At 42.3% G+C, this 15,640-nt stretch overlaps 1 protein-coding gene across 2 annotated transcripts in view; it reads right to left on the reverse strand.

The window, feature by feature from the left end:
* The window catches only part of Ctnnd2 (catenin delta 2), a 706,435-nt gene that overhangs the window by 382,488 nt on the left and 308,307 nt on the right, over positions 1–15,640 (reverse strand). For both annotated transcript variants that reach the window (XM_077795427.1, XM_077795424.1), the window contains exons 5-6: positions 12,046–12,218; positions 253–814 (exon numbers count right to left, since the gene is read on the reverse strand). In XM_077795427.1, the coding sequence (XP_077651553.1) occupies positions 253–814; positions 12,046–12,218 (735 nt within the window). The remainder of the gene's footprint in view (positions 1–252; positions 815–12,045; positions 12,219–15,640) is intronic.

Consider the following 15,640-nt stretch of genomic DNA (forward strand, 5'->3'; position numbering starts at 1 on the left):
GAAAAGTGAGAGACAGATACTAGAGACTGAGAGACCACATTCCTTCCAAAGTTAGAAGTGACTGACAGGTACACTGTAGGAAGACACCAAGGGGCTCATTCTAGGATGGTCAATATCCCGCAAAGAGTGAAAACTGGCCCCGACACACGCCCACCTTGACTTTCACTCAAGCCCAGTGGCTTGCGTCAAGCCTGCGAGTTCCCCCACCAAAGCGCTCAGGTGAGCCGCGCCAGGTAACCGAGCGCCCTTTACCTGCCAGGCTGCCCGGCCTCTGGAGGGTGGCGGTGGCATACAGCTCCTGCGAGTGCTTGCTGTACTGCTCGGACGCGTGAACCAGGCGCTTGGTGGGCGACAGGGTGGCGTAGGTGCCGATGGTGGAGCTCAGCTGGTGGATGGGCGAGGAGGAGATGGTGGACTGCACGGTGGGGGGCGAGGTCACGCGGATCGGGGACAGGCCGGCCGAGGACACGACGATGTTGATGGGCGAGCTGGTGCTGTAGGACTTGGCCAGGCGGCTGGGCGACTGCTTGGGCGAGGAGCCGCGCGGCGCGGCGTAGGCGGCGCCCTCGGGGGCCGAGCCTCCGCGCTGCAGCTTGGTGGGCGAGCCGCCCTGCGGCGCGGTCAGCGGGGAGCCCCCGCGCGGCGGAGCGGGCAGCGTGGAGCTGGAGTAGTAGAGCGCGGCGGCGGCGGCGGGCGGCGCGTCGGGCAGGTGGAAGGCGCTGCCCAGGCTGGGCGCGAACGGCTCCCGCGGCGGCGGCGGCGGTGGCGGCGCGGGCTCAGGCCCCGCCAGGTGGCCCGCGCGGCTCGTGGTGCCCTGTGCCCGGGAGAGGAGAGAACACGCGCACTTAGCCAGGGAGAAGCAAAAGGCCCGTCCGGCCCAGGCCGGCCCCAGCAGGGCTGGGCACCTTGAGCGCTCAGGAGCCAGGCTGCGTGCGCCCGCACTGAGACGCGAACTCACGCCCCCTAATCTTCCCAAGCAGGTTCCTTTCCCAGCAGAAAGACACCAGCTAGCAAAGGCCTGCTGACGGGAGGGTGGGAGTCACGTCTGGCTAAGGAGACATGAGTCTGCTTACATTTTGGGGTGCTTCCGGAGTAAGAGGCATGGCATAAGCCACATAACGGTTTTAAAAGGCCACTCAACAGGGCAATCGTGATCCCCCTGAATGCACTCCCAATCTGTTGTTTTTACTGAGGAATTCAGGCATTAAATATCGCCCCCACCCCATCATCTTAGGATACACTTTCAACCTCCAAAATTGGCCAAGTTGCATACTTATCTGGAAGACATCAAGAATAAACATACTTAGAATTTATTCTGCTGCTACTGTTGAATGGATTCTTCTTTTTTTAAGACAAGAAAAGTTACAGGAGGAGCAAAAATATAGAGCTAGAGAAATATGCTTAGTTTTTCAGTATTTAGAAAAGAAAAAAAAATTCTAGACAAGTCACAACAATTGGAAAGGAAAAGCCTCAAAAGCCTCCCTTTTCTAGATTCTAACACTGGGCTCCAAATCTTCCAGCATCTAGCTCCTTTTAAGAGCCCCCCTGCAGCTGTGCCTTCCAACTGAAAGCCAGTTGCCTCTCATTTATTTACAACAACACAAAAGACCACAAGGGCTGGGGTGGAGCTGGGAAGACAGTTGGAGGGGAAAGCACTTTCCTTGAATCTGGTCCAGAGACAAATTTGCATTCGAATGAAAACACTGCATTGTCAACTACTTCTGGGCAGGAGGTCTGTGATCTTCCAGGCTTTCCCCAGGGGAGCAGGGCGCTTTTGGGAGTCCACTGGTGTTGAAAGCGGGTAGGATGACACAAAGAGTGAGAGGGAAGCTATGAAGGAAGGCTTGCAATGAGGAGTGTGGCTTGGGTGGGGAGGAGAGAGGTGTGAGCTGAGGAAAGGGGGACAGATGAGCAGATGCTGTCCCTTAAAAGTTTCAATTATGCTGTCCACCCTTTGGGGATAACAACTGGCAAGTGATATGCTGGGCACTTTCATTCCTACATACACAGTTTTCCAAATTGTATCTGGGATGTCAGATACAATTGAAAATTGAGGAGTTAATTGAGCAACATCGAAATCCTCTGTTAAGACCATTGTAAAGTGAGAGATGAACCTGTTGTTGAAAGACATTCTTTTTACAACATGTGGGTGTATGCATGTGTTTATATGTATTTACTTATATAGGATCATTAAATATTTTCTCATAAATGCATTATTTATCTCGATCCATACAACTATTTTGAGCTTAACAGTAGGAGTGGAAGTAAAATGAAAGTGTCTCCAGCAACCAGAACAGGGCCTGATTCATGGCAGAGAATCCGGGAATATTTGTGAAATGAATGAAGAAGTGGTTTATAAGGCTGGTCCCAGGCCTTTTGCAATCAGGGATTTTATGTGTAGAGGTTGGCGCACAATCTGTGCAGAACTCCTGTGCTCCCCCTAGCCCCAGGGAAAGGGTTCAGCATTACCTGGAGAAGCTCAGAGCTTCTCTCCCAGTAGAACTTCTGAGCATGAAATATATAGATGGGGCTTCTCAAACCTGGCTGCCTATTATGATTGTCAGGGGAGCTAATACAAAAAAAAAATATATGTATATATATTTATATACCAATACCTATGACTTGCCCTGGCCATTCAACTCAGAATCCCAAGCATCACACTTTTGGGAAGCTCTCCAGGTGATTCCAAATATGAACTAGTTCTCCCTGGAGCAGTGGTTTTCAAAGGGAGGCGCCTAATCCACAGAGGCATCACCATATTTTGAATTGGGCAAAAACTCAGGGGAAGCGCCAGGGATTTGTGCTTTAACAGGCTCTCCAGGTAATTACTGTGATCAACAAAGTTTGAAACCACTGAGAGAAGAGATTCTGATTCAGAGGGTCTGGAGTGGGCCCAGAAGGTCTGCACTTCTAACAATATCCCACAGAAGGGAGACACTGCTGGTCTGAAAAGTTCCACTAAGCTACAGAGCTTTTCCTTCTAAAGCTCTACTGGGGTTCCCTATTGAGGGTCCTCAGCAACATTCAACCATGCAGAACCTAGCTGGCAAGCGACAGAAAAGCCTCCAACAGGAATTTCTGAAAGACCTTCCTACAGGAGGATAATAGAACACAAAGGGATCAAGGAGAAGTCCCTGCTTATAACAAAGCAAACACTTTTTGTAGTATCTTGGATATATAACATTAATAACTACTTTTTACTGCACTAATGATGCTACTACCAAATAGCATAATTATGAACAAAATAAACACTAACAGTAATGTAAATTAAAACATTACTAAGTCAGCATTTATCATGATATTTCAATATTAGAATATCTGTGCTCCAGGAAAACCTTGAATACATTCACAGAAAAAATGATTTTTCTTTTAATCTGTTGGAATTTCTAATCTTAGAGTCTTAAAACCCTGCTGAATATTGTTGTTTCCAAAGTTTCCTTGTATCATCCCCAAATTTGTAGAAGAGTTGAGAAGCGCCACACTAGATCCAGATATTTTGACAAGTGATGGAGGCCATTGCAAAACACTTTTACATATTGTGTGATCTTGGTGAAATTCTTCCAATAATTTTTTACATTATAAAAACAATAAAATGTTACATATCTTTAAGAGAGTAAGCAGCAGTGTTCACTTTGCACTAAAACAGAACCCTAAAAAAGCCTCCTGAATCTATTTGTCTAAAAAGTCAACATCAATCAAAGAGCTTTCCCAGGATGCCAGCCTCACAGGGAGATGTCTGAACAACCTCAAGGCCTGAGGGAGATTCCAAATTTCTAGGTTCCAGTATGGCAGCAGCTGGATAGACAGGCCTACTGAGTGCCTGGAATGGGGCTAGTCAACTGAAGAATTGAATTTTAGTAAACACTAAATTTTAATTAACTTACATCTACATAACCACATGTGACTGGGGCCAGGAAAGATGGTGGAATGAGATGGACATCATTACCCTAGGTACATGTATGACTGTGCATATGGTGCAGCGCTACATCGTGTACAATCAGAGAAATGAAAAGATATGCTGCAATTGTAGACAATGAATCAAAATGTATTCTGCTTTCATATATACCTAATTAAAATAAATAAATAATCCAGGGGTGCTATACTCCATTTCAATGGCTTATGTGCCTTAGAATCGTTCTTTGGTTAAACAGAAAAATTTATTCTGTGGCATCATTTGGACAAAACCACAAATCTTTTAGGGGTGAGTTTCCACTTCTGTGCTTCTTTTTTCTTTCATTATGTAATTTCATTTAGTAACTCTCAGCCAGTTGTGACATACAGGCAGCACTTCGGACTGCAGCACAACCCACAGGATGGTTTATTTCTGTTATTGTATCAGAAATACTATAAATCAATTTCAACACATGTAGAATTTTATGCACTTTCCTGTCATAGAGGTTTATTTCAATCTCAAAAGTGTGTTAATAGGGTAAAAATGTAAATCTAATTTTAAAGTTGGAATTCAGGTAAAATTTCACCTTTTCTTTTTGAGATTACTTTGCACTCTTTCCCTAGGTTTTTTGGAAATGTATGTGTATAATGCAATGAGAATTGAAGTCAATTTGTTATTGATGATGAAGCCCTTAAAAGAAAGATAATAAGTAAATTTTAGAAATACTTGGAGCAGGTTGACCCTAATACTGTCTTTGACTCCATACTATGGTCTATTGGCAGGGACAATTCCAGTTGGTACCTTCATTCTCAGCTCTTTGGATTAGTCTCAAGCCAAAGATTACTTTGTCTTTCCCATCCCTTCAAATGGGGGTGGTGGGGGGCCCACCTTTGTGAAAGTGACAAGGAAGCAGAACATTCAGACACAAGCTACCCTGGCAAGTCGAGACTCTGATTTAATAGCTTCTCATAGGCTGAGTTTAGAGCATATTCAAGGTAGATCCGTTTCTTCTTGCCATTATGGGAAATTTACCAAGAAAACTATGAAACATTAACTCATCACAGCTCTTGAATCACACGTTGAATCTCCAGTTAAATGTTTCACCTGTATGCATGTAACTTTCAGGAGGGGTCAGATTTAGGATATTCGATGGCTGTGATTTATATATTCTATGTTTGCATGTGTGTATCTGTGTCACCTAGTAGTACATTGCAGTCTCTTGTGCAATCATGGGATACATTTGTATGTATTTTATCAAGCTGATGAACAGGAGGATGTATATTCAAAATGTAGCAAAAATAAAATTGAAATGGGAAGTTAGGCGATGTACACACATTCCCAACAGCCATTAACTAATAGTGTTCAAGTTGCATGCTCGATCACTAACTCAATAAGCCACCAACGGGAGCAGACCTCACCCACGCAGGAATGAGGGGCATGTTTGAAGAGCTCTCAGTGCCTCTCTTCTGTGCAGTATGTTGTTTTGATGTTATTTTGGAGCCCTAGCATTGTTGGAGTTTTGTTTGTGCAGCTTACTTTATTGCTCACAAATATGGCACTGTTCTTTTGGGTAAGAACAAGTCCCTGAGAATATGGTGCCCTTGGAACAGAAAGTCATATTGGCCTCAATAACTAAACAGTTGCTTCCTGATCTTCATGCTGTGTCTTCTACAAAAGGAGCAGGGATGGCAGAGAGGTCAGAAGGGGAAAATTCTCAGAACCTGGAAACTTATTTAAACCTCATTCTTTGGAGAGCTGGCAGAGCAAACAAAACAAAACAAAACAAAAAGAAAGAAAAAACTCAATGCTTGCTGCCAGTTAACAAGAAACTTGACAGCCAGAAATCTCTAAGGAATCCTGACTTCCAGTCACAAGAAAGCCATGTCAGTAAGCAGAAGCACATTTATAAAGCAGATCCATGGTTTACGAGCAGGTCTTGTGAAGATACATTAAGACCTTCCAAGTTTCCTGAAATAGTCATCAGGGCCCCTAACTCTGGGACAGCAGGGATGCTTGCCCAGAATGCTCGGCAGCCAGGCCAACGATGTCAAGAATGGAGAACTGGAGTCCCTAGATGGACTTCCCAAAGCCACACTTAATGACTTTTGATCAGCCGTCTGTTCCTTCATGTACTGTATTCATCCCTTCCCATTTTCCTTGGTTACAACAGACTGGCAAACTTGTCACTAATGATGTGATTCTCCGTTGAAGATGGCGTCACCATTGGCAGCAGTGCTATGGGCAGGCTCAGGCCATGAGAAGAAAAGCTGTATGGCACGTCTCAAAGGAAAGCCTGGGAACAGCTGGGCAGACTCATCCCCTAGGGGGTGAGGAGTGGGTTGGTTTGGGGTTTGAGGGAACTGCATTGATGTGGAAGGCTTCAGTGGCCACAAGGTTTAAGTGGTGGAGAGAAAGTAACCAGGATGACTGAAGTGCACTCTTGCCCTGAGTTCGGAAGGCGGGAGTAGGTTCTGAGTGTGAAAAGACAGAGCCCTAGGATGACGTCTTCAAAGAAATACATCTCTGACTGGCAATGACCTGATAACGTGATTTAGGACTGCCATGTCTATGCGCTAACTTAAGTTCTTGAGAAGTCCTTTCACTTTCCTAGGGCGCAGCTATCAGATGTGGACACGGCCATCCACTCTCACAACTTTGAAATGCAACTCCAAATGTAGCCACCTAATTTGGGTTTTACATAAAATGTTCTATTAGAATGGATCTGAATCCCCAAATAAGTTGTGTCTCCTGATCACTGCTGGGGTTTAGTAAACTTGCTTCAACACGACTACTGTTGCTCACATGATTTGGTAAATTCTCTTTGCAACAGTCTTCAGAAGGACTTTCTCCCTTTATTTCCAAAGGAAGAAACTGGTATTGTGTAAAAAAGTTTGATTTTGGAAACAGCCAAATAAAATCATCAAGTGCTTGTCTAGTGATTCTCTTGAGGGTCCTGGTTTTGGTAAAAACTAATATGAAACATCAGGAGAAGAGACAGCATCTATGGGTGGTTCCCACATCCCCCCAAAGCCATCATGATGAGATCAGTTCATCAGGAAAGAAGGGCTGGGCTCACTTTGGTACCATCCCACTGACACTGGAAGGCAGTGCCCACAGCAAATTAAACTTAATTAATTGAAAACCTCAGGCACTAGAAGGGAATTCCTTTCCTCAGATGGAAACATCTCAGGTAAAAGGACCCAAAAGAGCAATTAAAAAGCTGGTGATAACAACAGAGACCACCTTCATGGCTCCCTTTTTGCCTTGGGGAGGAATGGAGAGCCAGAGACAGGTCTTGTAGATAATACTCTCCCTGCCGCTGCGGCGGGGGATTGGCAAGGTACTCATTTTCCCATGTCCTCTAAGCACTAGTACAAACATGGCGGTATAGATTTTTTTGCAACTTGGAATACAGATTTTTTTTTCTTTCTTTTGAACTTCCTTTGAAATAACTCACTACATAAAACTTTTGTTTCAGAAAGAGGCCCACTTAGTATAACATTAATAATCCAAATATTTGCTCAGAAGAGGAAATGCTCTAATAAAACACAAACACACCCTCCCTGCAATAAGAATGTTTCAATTGTTAAAGCCAGATTAAATATACCAAAAAGAGAAAATCGAGAGAGATTTTAAAGTAAAGCAAGGCATGGGGATTTATAATAGGTAATCATCTTAAAAACAGCTTAAAAAATATCCTGCCAATTTCCCAAAAACATGCCAAGGAAAATATGTAAAACAACATGATTTCCGCTCTAAATGCTGCATGATATATGCACTCTATACTAAAAATACCTCTCTAAGCTTGTTTTCCAAGTTTGTTGGTGACTTTTCTCCTGAAAGTATCACCTAAGGACAACTGCTTTCATCATTAAGCAAACTGGAGTGACCTTATGGCAGTGGTCTCTGCAACCCTTGGCAATCCAGGATCAATGCAGTAGATGCTTCCTGGCCACTGGATCCTCCTCTGCACCAAGTGGGTCTCCAAGGTCTACCTTGTCACCATTCACATGGTTCCCCAGCCCCTTATCCACCTCCACCTGAGAGAAGTGTGCACCAAAAAGCAAATTCCAGTGTTCCCACAGCAAATGCATGGGCTTCTGGCAGAAGGGAGCAGATGGTATATTTATAATTATGATACAGTGTAAGTGAGGACTTCAAGAGATAAAAGTCAGTGCAGCATTAAATGGAGAGGCCAAATCACAAAGAAATGGCAATTCTGCTTCTCAAAAAACTTATTGCTTTTCTAGAATATCCACTATTGCATAGGTTTATTTCAGAGAACTATCACACAATTCTCAATTTCCTGCAGCTAGCGGGCCATTTCCCTAGGATTACAATTGTGCCCATACTTCATTTCTGCTGAAGAACATGCAAATGGTTTAAATATCTTGAGGCTTCTGTACTACTTTTCCAGTGTTCTGCCTACAGATGTGCACTCCCACATTTCTTGTGTATTCTGTTTCTTTGGGGGATGAACTGCTTGGTGAGACTATTTTATGTGTAGACATGGGGCGGGGGAAACCCACCTTTTTAGGGTGGCTCCTCTATGACAGAAGTTGTATACTCAGAATTGCACACAATCCATAGGACATTTTGCATGAGGAGAAGCAGCAAAACCTGCAGGATGGCCAACCTCTTAATCTTCTGACCTGCTCCTGCACAACCCTGGCTGCATAATTACAAACAATCTGACGGATGCTGGAGGAACCTGATGGATATCTGGTGAACTCTGGGTGAGTTCCTGGGGATATGGAGAATAGCTTTTGCATTGAGGCAACCTGATGGGAAGAAATAAACTTCCCTGCAAGTGGCTCTAGGATATGACATGTGCTGAGACAGAGCAATGCTTTTATTGCATGAGGCAGATCACACTGTTCCTCCACTCAGAATTCTCCTCACCTTCCTCCAAGTTGAAGCCAAGCCCCTCACAATGACCACCTATCTCTCCCATCACCCTGCCAACTCCCACACCTTCTTCTAGTCTTCTTGTTGTCCTGTCAACTTACCAGGCTTCTCATATGGCGGCCACTGCATTTGTTGTACCCCAGAGAGTCACACATCTTTGCCCAAACATCTTCTCTATGGGGTCTCCTATTGTGTCACATTCCACCTCATCCTTTGAATCTCGCTTACCTCATTGCATGTCTATTTCCTTCCCATAGAAACTATCACCTTCTAACATACTAGGCAGTTTGCTCATCCACTCTGTTCATTTTCTGAACCCCCATCCCTGCTGCTAGAATGTGCTACTCCATGCCAACCATGTGGCCTCCAGGCATCATTGGACACACAATAAATACCTTGTATGCTTCAAAGAATGACCCAGAGATATATGAATATAACTGGAAGAGCCCCTCTGTTTTGATTGAGGCTCCTCTAAGGAGCCCCCACAAAGGCACAGTTTGACTTGGAGGAAGAAGCTAGGGATGCAGTGATAATCTGCAGAGCCAGTAGGAGCCTGCAGCTGGGCTGAGCAGAGAGCCAGGTGTGGAGAAAGAGAGCTGTTACTGCTCATGCTGATTCCCAGACAGGGCTGGTGGGAAGGGCTGGACACTTGCTCTCCTTCAACCCAGCTTTATGAACTCCTCTTAGAGTCTGAGAATCACTTTTAAGGGTCTTAGTTGGGAGTAATACAAGATGACTAGTATTTTATGGCAATTTTTGTGACTTGTAGTTTTTCCCTGGAACGGAATCAATGGGCAATACAGATGACATGCATCACCAGGGCTGATCAGAGAGCTTGGTGATGGCCCCTCAGTAAACATTTATTATAGTGGATAAACTAGAGCTTTTACAAAAGTAAAACTAGAATCTCAAACATTTTTGATATTCATTTGAAACTGCATTCAGACATGATTTGAGAGTCAGAAAACCATTTGCTTTATTTTAGAAATACATTTTTCTTAAACAACAGCAACGAAAATATAAAATGCATCTGTGTTGATTGACTATTGACCTTGGTCACTAGGCTGGGCATCTGCTAGTATTAATTGGAATTTCACCAGCCCTTATATCACTTTACAACTACAAGACACTCTAAAAATGAACCTAGCCTTAAAGGAAAGACTTCATGCCATTCATGATCTGAAAAGAAAGTATCATAGGATTCACAAAACCACTCCATGGTAGAACAATGCAGACATTATTGGAGTGGGACATGGCCTCCCTTCTTCCAAGGACGTCCCTCTGAATGTGGAGGGAAAGTTCTGGCCTACTGTTTCAACATTTCTCTGACATTACTTTCAAGTCACAGGTCCTGTCAGAGACTCAATTAAAAAAAACAAAAAAATAAATAAAAAAGGCTTTCACACTGCTGTGCACAACTAGAGTGAATCATGGTGCCATCACCACCTGGAGCTATAGAAATAGTTCAGATTTTTAACAACACTCTCTGCTCTGCTTGTCAAGTACATTTTGACTCCTTGTTTGGAATATTCAGACTTGTTCAAACTACCCATCTGCCAAGTAGGCGAGTATACCAGTAACCTTGGCCTCAAACTTAAGTTCTCTCTCTGAGCATTCACATTCATTGACACCTTTGAACTGCATCTGGTGACTTCAAATACACATTTTTGAGATCTTTACTCTATGATTAAACCCTAAAGTACACTTTCCATGTGAGGTTGAAGGACAGGCCTTTGTCCCAGTGTTGACTGTGTTTTATTCACTTCCCTGTAGCTTAACATCATGAGAAGGTAAAAGGGGCAAAGCTACTCGTGGACAAGGGCGTTGCTGGAAGAAGGCAGTCCTGTTTCTAACAATATTGCCGAGACAATCATCTGACTTTAATAATTGTAGTGCAATGACAGTTTTCAATATGTGTTTCAATAATGTTAATGTCACATTAATGAGCAAGTGACTGTGCCTGCAGTAGGCTATTCTAATTTTCCTTGCCTCTTGCCTCTCTGCAGACATTTCTTGTGTTCATGAGGCTTGCTAGGGGCTACTGGTATGAGGATGGAGAAGGTCTTGCCCTCAGGCAGCTTTCAGTTTCATTGGGATTACCTAGGGAGGAATAGCAAGAAGACATTTGCACAGAAGGTAAAGACCTGGGGGTTACAGGGGCTGGTGATATGTAGTGGGGCCAGTAAGACAGAGGCAGAGGTGGTGCCTGAGAAATGTCAGCTAACAAGGTGACTGGGGAGGGGGGGTCCTTCATTCTAGCAGTAAAAGCACAGAGATTAACAGTGCATTATGTTGGGGCTTGGGTGGTGGCTTAGTGGTAGAGCACTTGCCTAGCATGTGTGAGGCACTGGGTTTGATTCTCAGCACTACAAATGAATAAATGAATAAAATAAAGGTCCACCAACATTTTAAAGAATTTAAAATGTGCATTATGCCACTGAAAATAAGTTTAAAATTGCAATATACAAGACAGCCCTCTGATACATTAACTATGGTGAATTGATAGAACATACCTTGCATCACAAAATCATCAAAACCCAAATATTAGCTACATATATGTATTAAAACACATACATTTTTTCTGGAAATCGTTTCCAGGTTGGTATTGATTTCTCTTTCTTTCTTTCTTTTTTTTTTTTTTTAACCAAGCATTGGTTTTAAAGGCAGCTAATAAATTTATGCAGTCAAAGTATAAGAACAAGCCCATGCCTTAAAGAAAACATTAAGGGAACACTTCAAAACCATACTCAACAAAGTGTAACTATTCCTAAACTAATTACAATTATCTACAGAATAGTTCCGTAAACTTGATTACACATTTACACTGTGTTCCTTGAGAAGACTAACCACAAAGAATAACTGCATTCTTGTTTTTTTTTTTTTAAGAGAAAAAAATGCTCAGGGTTTTTTTCCAGGCACACTGACAAATTCATAGCATATATTATACTTCCATTACATATAGACATGGATACAGCAACTCAAAGCCTATTTGCATATTCATGCAGCTAAATATATGCAGCATGCAAGAGCAACTCACAGATATTCCTAAAGAAGACACGTTGAATCTCCAGTGTTACTTTACAAGTGCACTTTACTACTCCCTTCCTTCATTCACAGCACCAAGGGGATCTTCTGTTAAGTTATGGGATATCTGAAAGGCAAGCTGGGTCACCGCATCCCTTGCACACGTCATCTCTACCTGTTCCCTAGGAGCCCACCGACACAATACAGCAAAGGGCACATACCTGGCTGAAGCTCTGGCCCCCAGCTCGGGCTTGAGTGCTTCTGGCTGGGAGCTGCGAAGGGGCTGTGTCACTCAGGGCCAGAGTCTGGTTGCTATGGTAGCTGGCCGGATACTGGAAAGACCCTTCAGGTTTGGAATTGAGCTGAAGTGCACTCTGGGAGAGCAGGCTGGGTCCTGCATTGAAAGTCATTTAGAGCAGTCAGTGACAGTCTCAGTGAAGCAGAAATGACATGTATTATTTATTGAGAGTAGCCTAGAATTATCACATGCACATGATTCCAGCCATCTATGCTTTGAATTCTGAGAACTAAAATGACCATATAATTCGACTTCAGCTCACAAATGAGATTTTTTTTTTTTTTTTTTGGTGGTTTAAAAGTTCTCAAAGGAGTAGATTTTTCAAATGATCTCATCCTGACCTACATAGAGACACTTCTAATTGGAGAAATTAGTTAATCAAATAGTTATTTCTGGATCATACAATATCAGAAACATATGAAATAATGTAAAAGTCTAGCTTTCAGTACATGTTAATTGTGTTAATATAATTACATCTCCCAGATAATGATCAAGATGCTATAACACTTGAAACCTTCCAATCAGTGACAAATTCCATTGTATAAATAGTGATGTAATACCTCATTGCCAGAAGGGTAGATAGTGTTTAAAATATTAATAGCTCTTCATACAATGTAGAATTCACCCTGATCTCACACAATCTCTGATGACTAGTTATCTTTGCCATCACAGCAACGCTCAGTAGGAGAACAAAGAGAAGACACAGTGTTAAAATTGGTGCCGCTAACATGGTTGATAATACAAGGGATGAATAAATGAGAATCAGGTCCTGGCCTCATAATTTAATTACCATTTCATATGAAATGGTGTGTTATTTTTTTATGCTCTGTTTAGATAGGATCCTTGCAAGGGTTTACCCATTTTCTTTTCAGGCAAATTTTCAAAAATCAAATTTAATACTCACTTTGGGTGTTAAAAGGAGCATCGGGGAACAGAAACGTACTTGCTAGTTTGCATTGTGTGTTTAAGAGGAAGCCGAGGTAAGAGGAGTGTGATAAGCCATCCGAATTTTCTCATGTTTCTTTGTAACACGGTACAAAGGTGCATTTTTGATGAATGGTAATAATATAACATCGCCTGTCCTCTACCCATTAAACCATCCTTGGTCCCCTCCTTTGTCTGTTTTAGACAGTAGTATCATTTCTAATAATCGTGAGCATTTTCCATTTATTCCTTTTTAAGGTAAGTGACAGCCTAGATTTGACATGAGACAGACTGGTCTTGCATAAGAGAACACATTGTTTTTATGCAGGTGAACTTTGCCATTTAAGTCTTTCCTTTTCCTTTTGATTCTCTGGTGGAACTTCTAAACAACATATAGATCCTTTGTTTTTTAAAAGCACTGGATATTAAATAATAAGGCAATTAGCTTATATAAAAAAAAGACTTGGTATTTTGTAAGTGATGTAGTTTCTGGAAAAAAAAAGTCAAACAAGAAAACAGAAATGTTTCCATTCATCACCAACTTCATCATAAAGGGCATAACAAAAGTACAGCTATAATTCTTTTTCTTTTAATTTAAAGCATATAGTCCCAAGAAAATAGTATATACCAGATGGTTAAGTTTCCAATAGTCTGTACAAAAACCATTTAATGCATATTGAAGGTATTACAGGCCTAATGGTCAGATACACAAGTCTCTGGAGAGAGATGCATTCAGAATCTCATTCTGGATGCCAGGGACATGTCTCCCTCGATGCAGTGGAAGCTGCCAGGCTCAGCAGCAAGGGGAGTTCTCTAAAGGTCCTGGCAGTGTATCTGCTGAGATATGGGAGAGCCTTTGGGAGGCATGGGAGGAGACACTGTTGAGGACCGTGGCACATGAGGACTACCCATAGGGAAGAGGAGGAAGTCAGCACTAGCAGGGTGGTGATGGATTTTGGCCACAGGTGCTACCCTTGGTCTCTGCTGAAGGTCACATCCTAATGGAGAAGTGTGAGCTATGGTGAAGAGCAAAGGCCCTTTCAGGTTGATGGTCACCATTGTACCTGCTAATGGGCAGCTTCCCACTGTGACTTACATGGGCTATTTCTTTCAGGACAGTCCACTGAGGACATTAATAGTCTGTACTGGCCACACCATCTTCCCCACAATAATGCATCTCAAAGGCAATGAAGGTTACAGCAGACACGCAGCAGTACACAGACTTCACAAAAGTCGATAGGATGAAGTAAAATATGATCTTTAATTTTATGTATTTTAACGGAGTCTATAAAGGAAAATAGGTGCATGCCTAATTATTTGCCTTTCGACAAGATTGTGAATTTATTCTTGATATGTAGTTAGCAAGCAAAATAATTCTGTATAGTCTAAATAGGTTCTAACAATTATCTCCAGAAACCTACCAATGATGCTTGGCAGGAGTTTTAGATGACAATGTAAAGTCCCTTTTCAAAAAAAAAATTCAATTAAATTAATTTGCTTCTAAAAAATATGTCATGGAATAATCAAATCTGATCGTCTGTTGTAGAATCAGCTGTGTGTTTGATCAATACTCAATGAAAACAAACCAAGATTCTCTATTTCATTATTTTGTTCAAACATCTCAAGTGCTGAAGTCTAGATGTGCTCTGACAAAGGTAATTGCGACAATGAGCAATAGATCATCATTTTACAACACTGACATCACCTGGCAAGGACAGAACCGCAGGGAGAATAGCCAAGCCTCGGGTGAGTTTGAGAATGATTCTTTCCACTGCTCGCTAGGTACTGATTCAACCCTATTTATTCATTCCAGTTTTGAAAAGCATAGATGTATGAAAATATGAAAAAGGTTAAAATGATAGGACAGTTCTTAATTACTTTATAATGGGTGTAAAATTTGCATATAACTGACTCTCAATTAGTTTTATCAACAATACTGTGCATTGAGGTAGAAAATACAAATGTGCCAAAGATTTTAAAAGCATTTATAGTTTTTGACTTTATTTTTTTTTTCTTCAGAACTTTTGAGTTTACATCAGTTCTTTGCTTGAGCTAGAGGTAAATCAGGCTGTTGGAGCTGGAAATGGCTAATGTGGAAGATGTGGTAGGGAAGAGGGAGAGGCTAGGTGTTAAGATTCCAGCTGGGGAAAGGACCTGTTGTCTTGGTGCAATTGGTTGCTTCCAGAGAAACCTGAACTGTGAGCTACAGTGAGTCATGAAGCCCTTCTAGGTGGGAGAAGGCAGAGCCATGTTCTGGCACTTACATCTTCAGAACATTGATCTGAGGGGTTGCAAAGACTTTGCTGACCTAACCCATCACTGGAGAGTCCTTGTACCTGAGCCCAGGGACCTGTTCAAAAAGACTGACCTTTTAAAGGAGAGGAGATTACGCCATTTACAGACAAAGTGATAATGCTCAGGACACTCTTCTGTCCTAGGTCTGATGGAAACTCACTATCTCCAACTGAGCAGAGGAAAGATCTCAAGGAAACTACACAGTTGATCCCACTAACTTAAGAACATACATAAAACAAAGTACCTTTTTATTAATTATTATTATTATTTGGTACCAAGGATTTTGAACTCAAGAGTAG

Source organism: Urocitellus parryii, chromosome 1 (genome assembly GCF_045843805.1).
Source record: "Urocitellus parryii isolate mUroPar1 chromosome 1, mUroPar1.hap1, whole genome shotgun sequence".
Classification (NCBI taxonomy): Eukaryota; Metazoa; Chordata; class Mammalia; order Rodentia; family Sciuridae; genus Urocitellus; species Urocitellus parryii.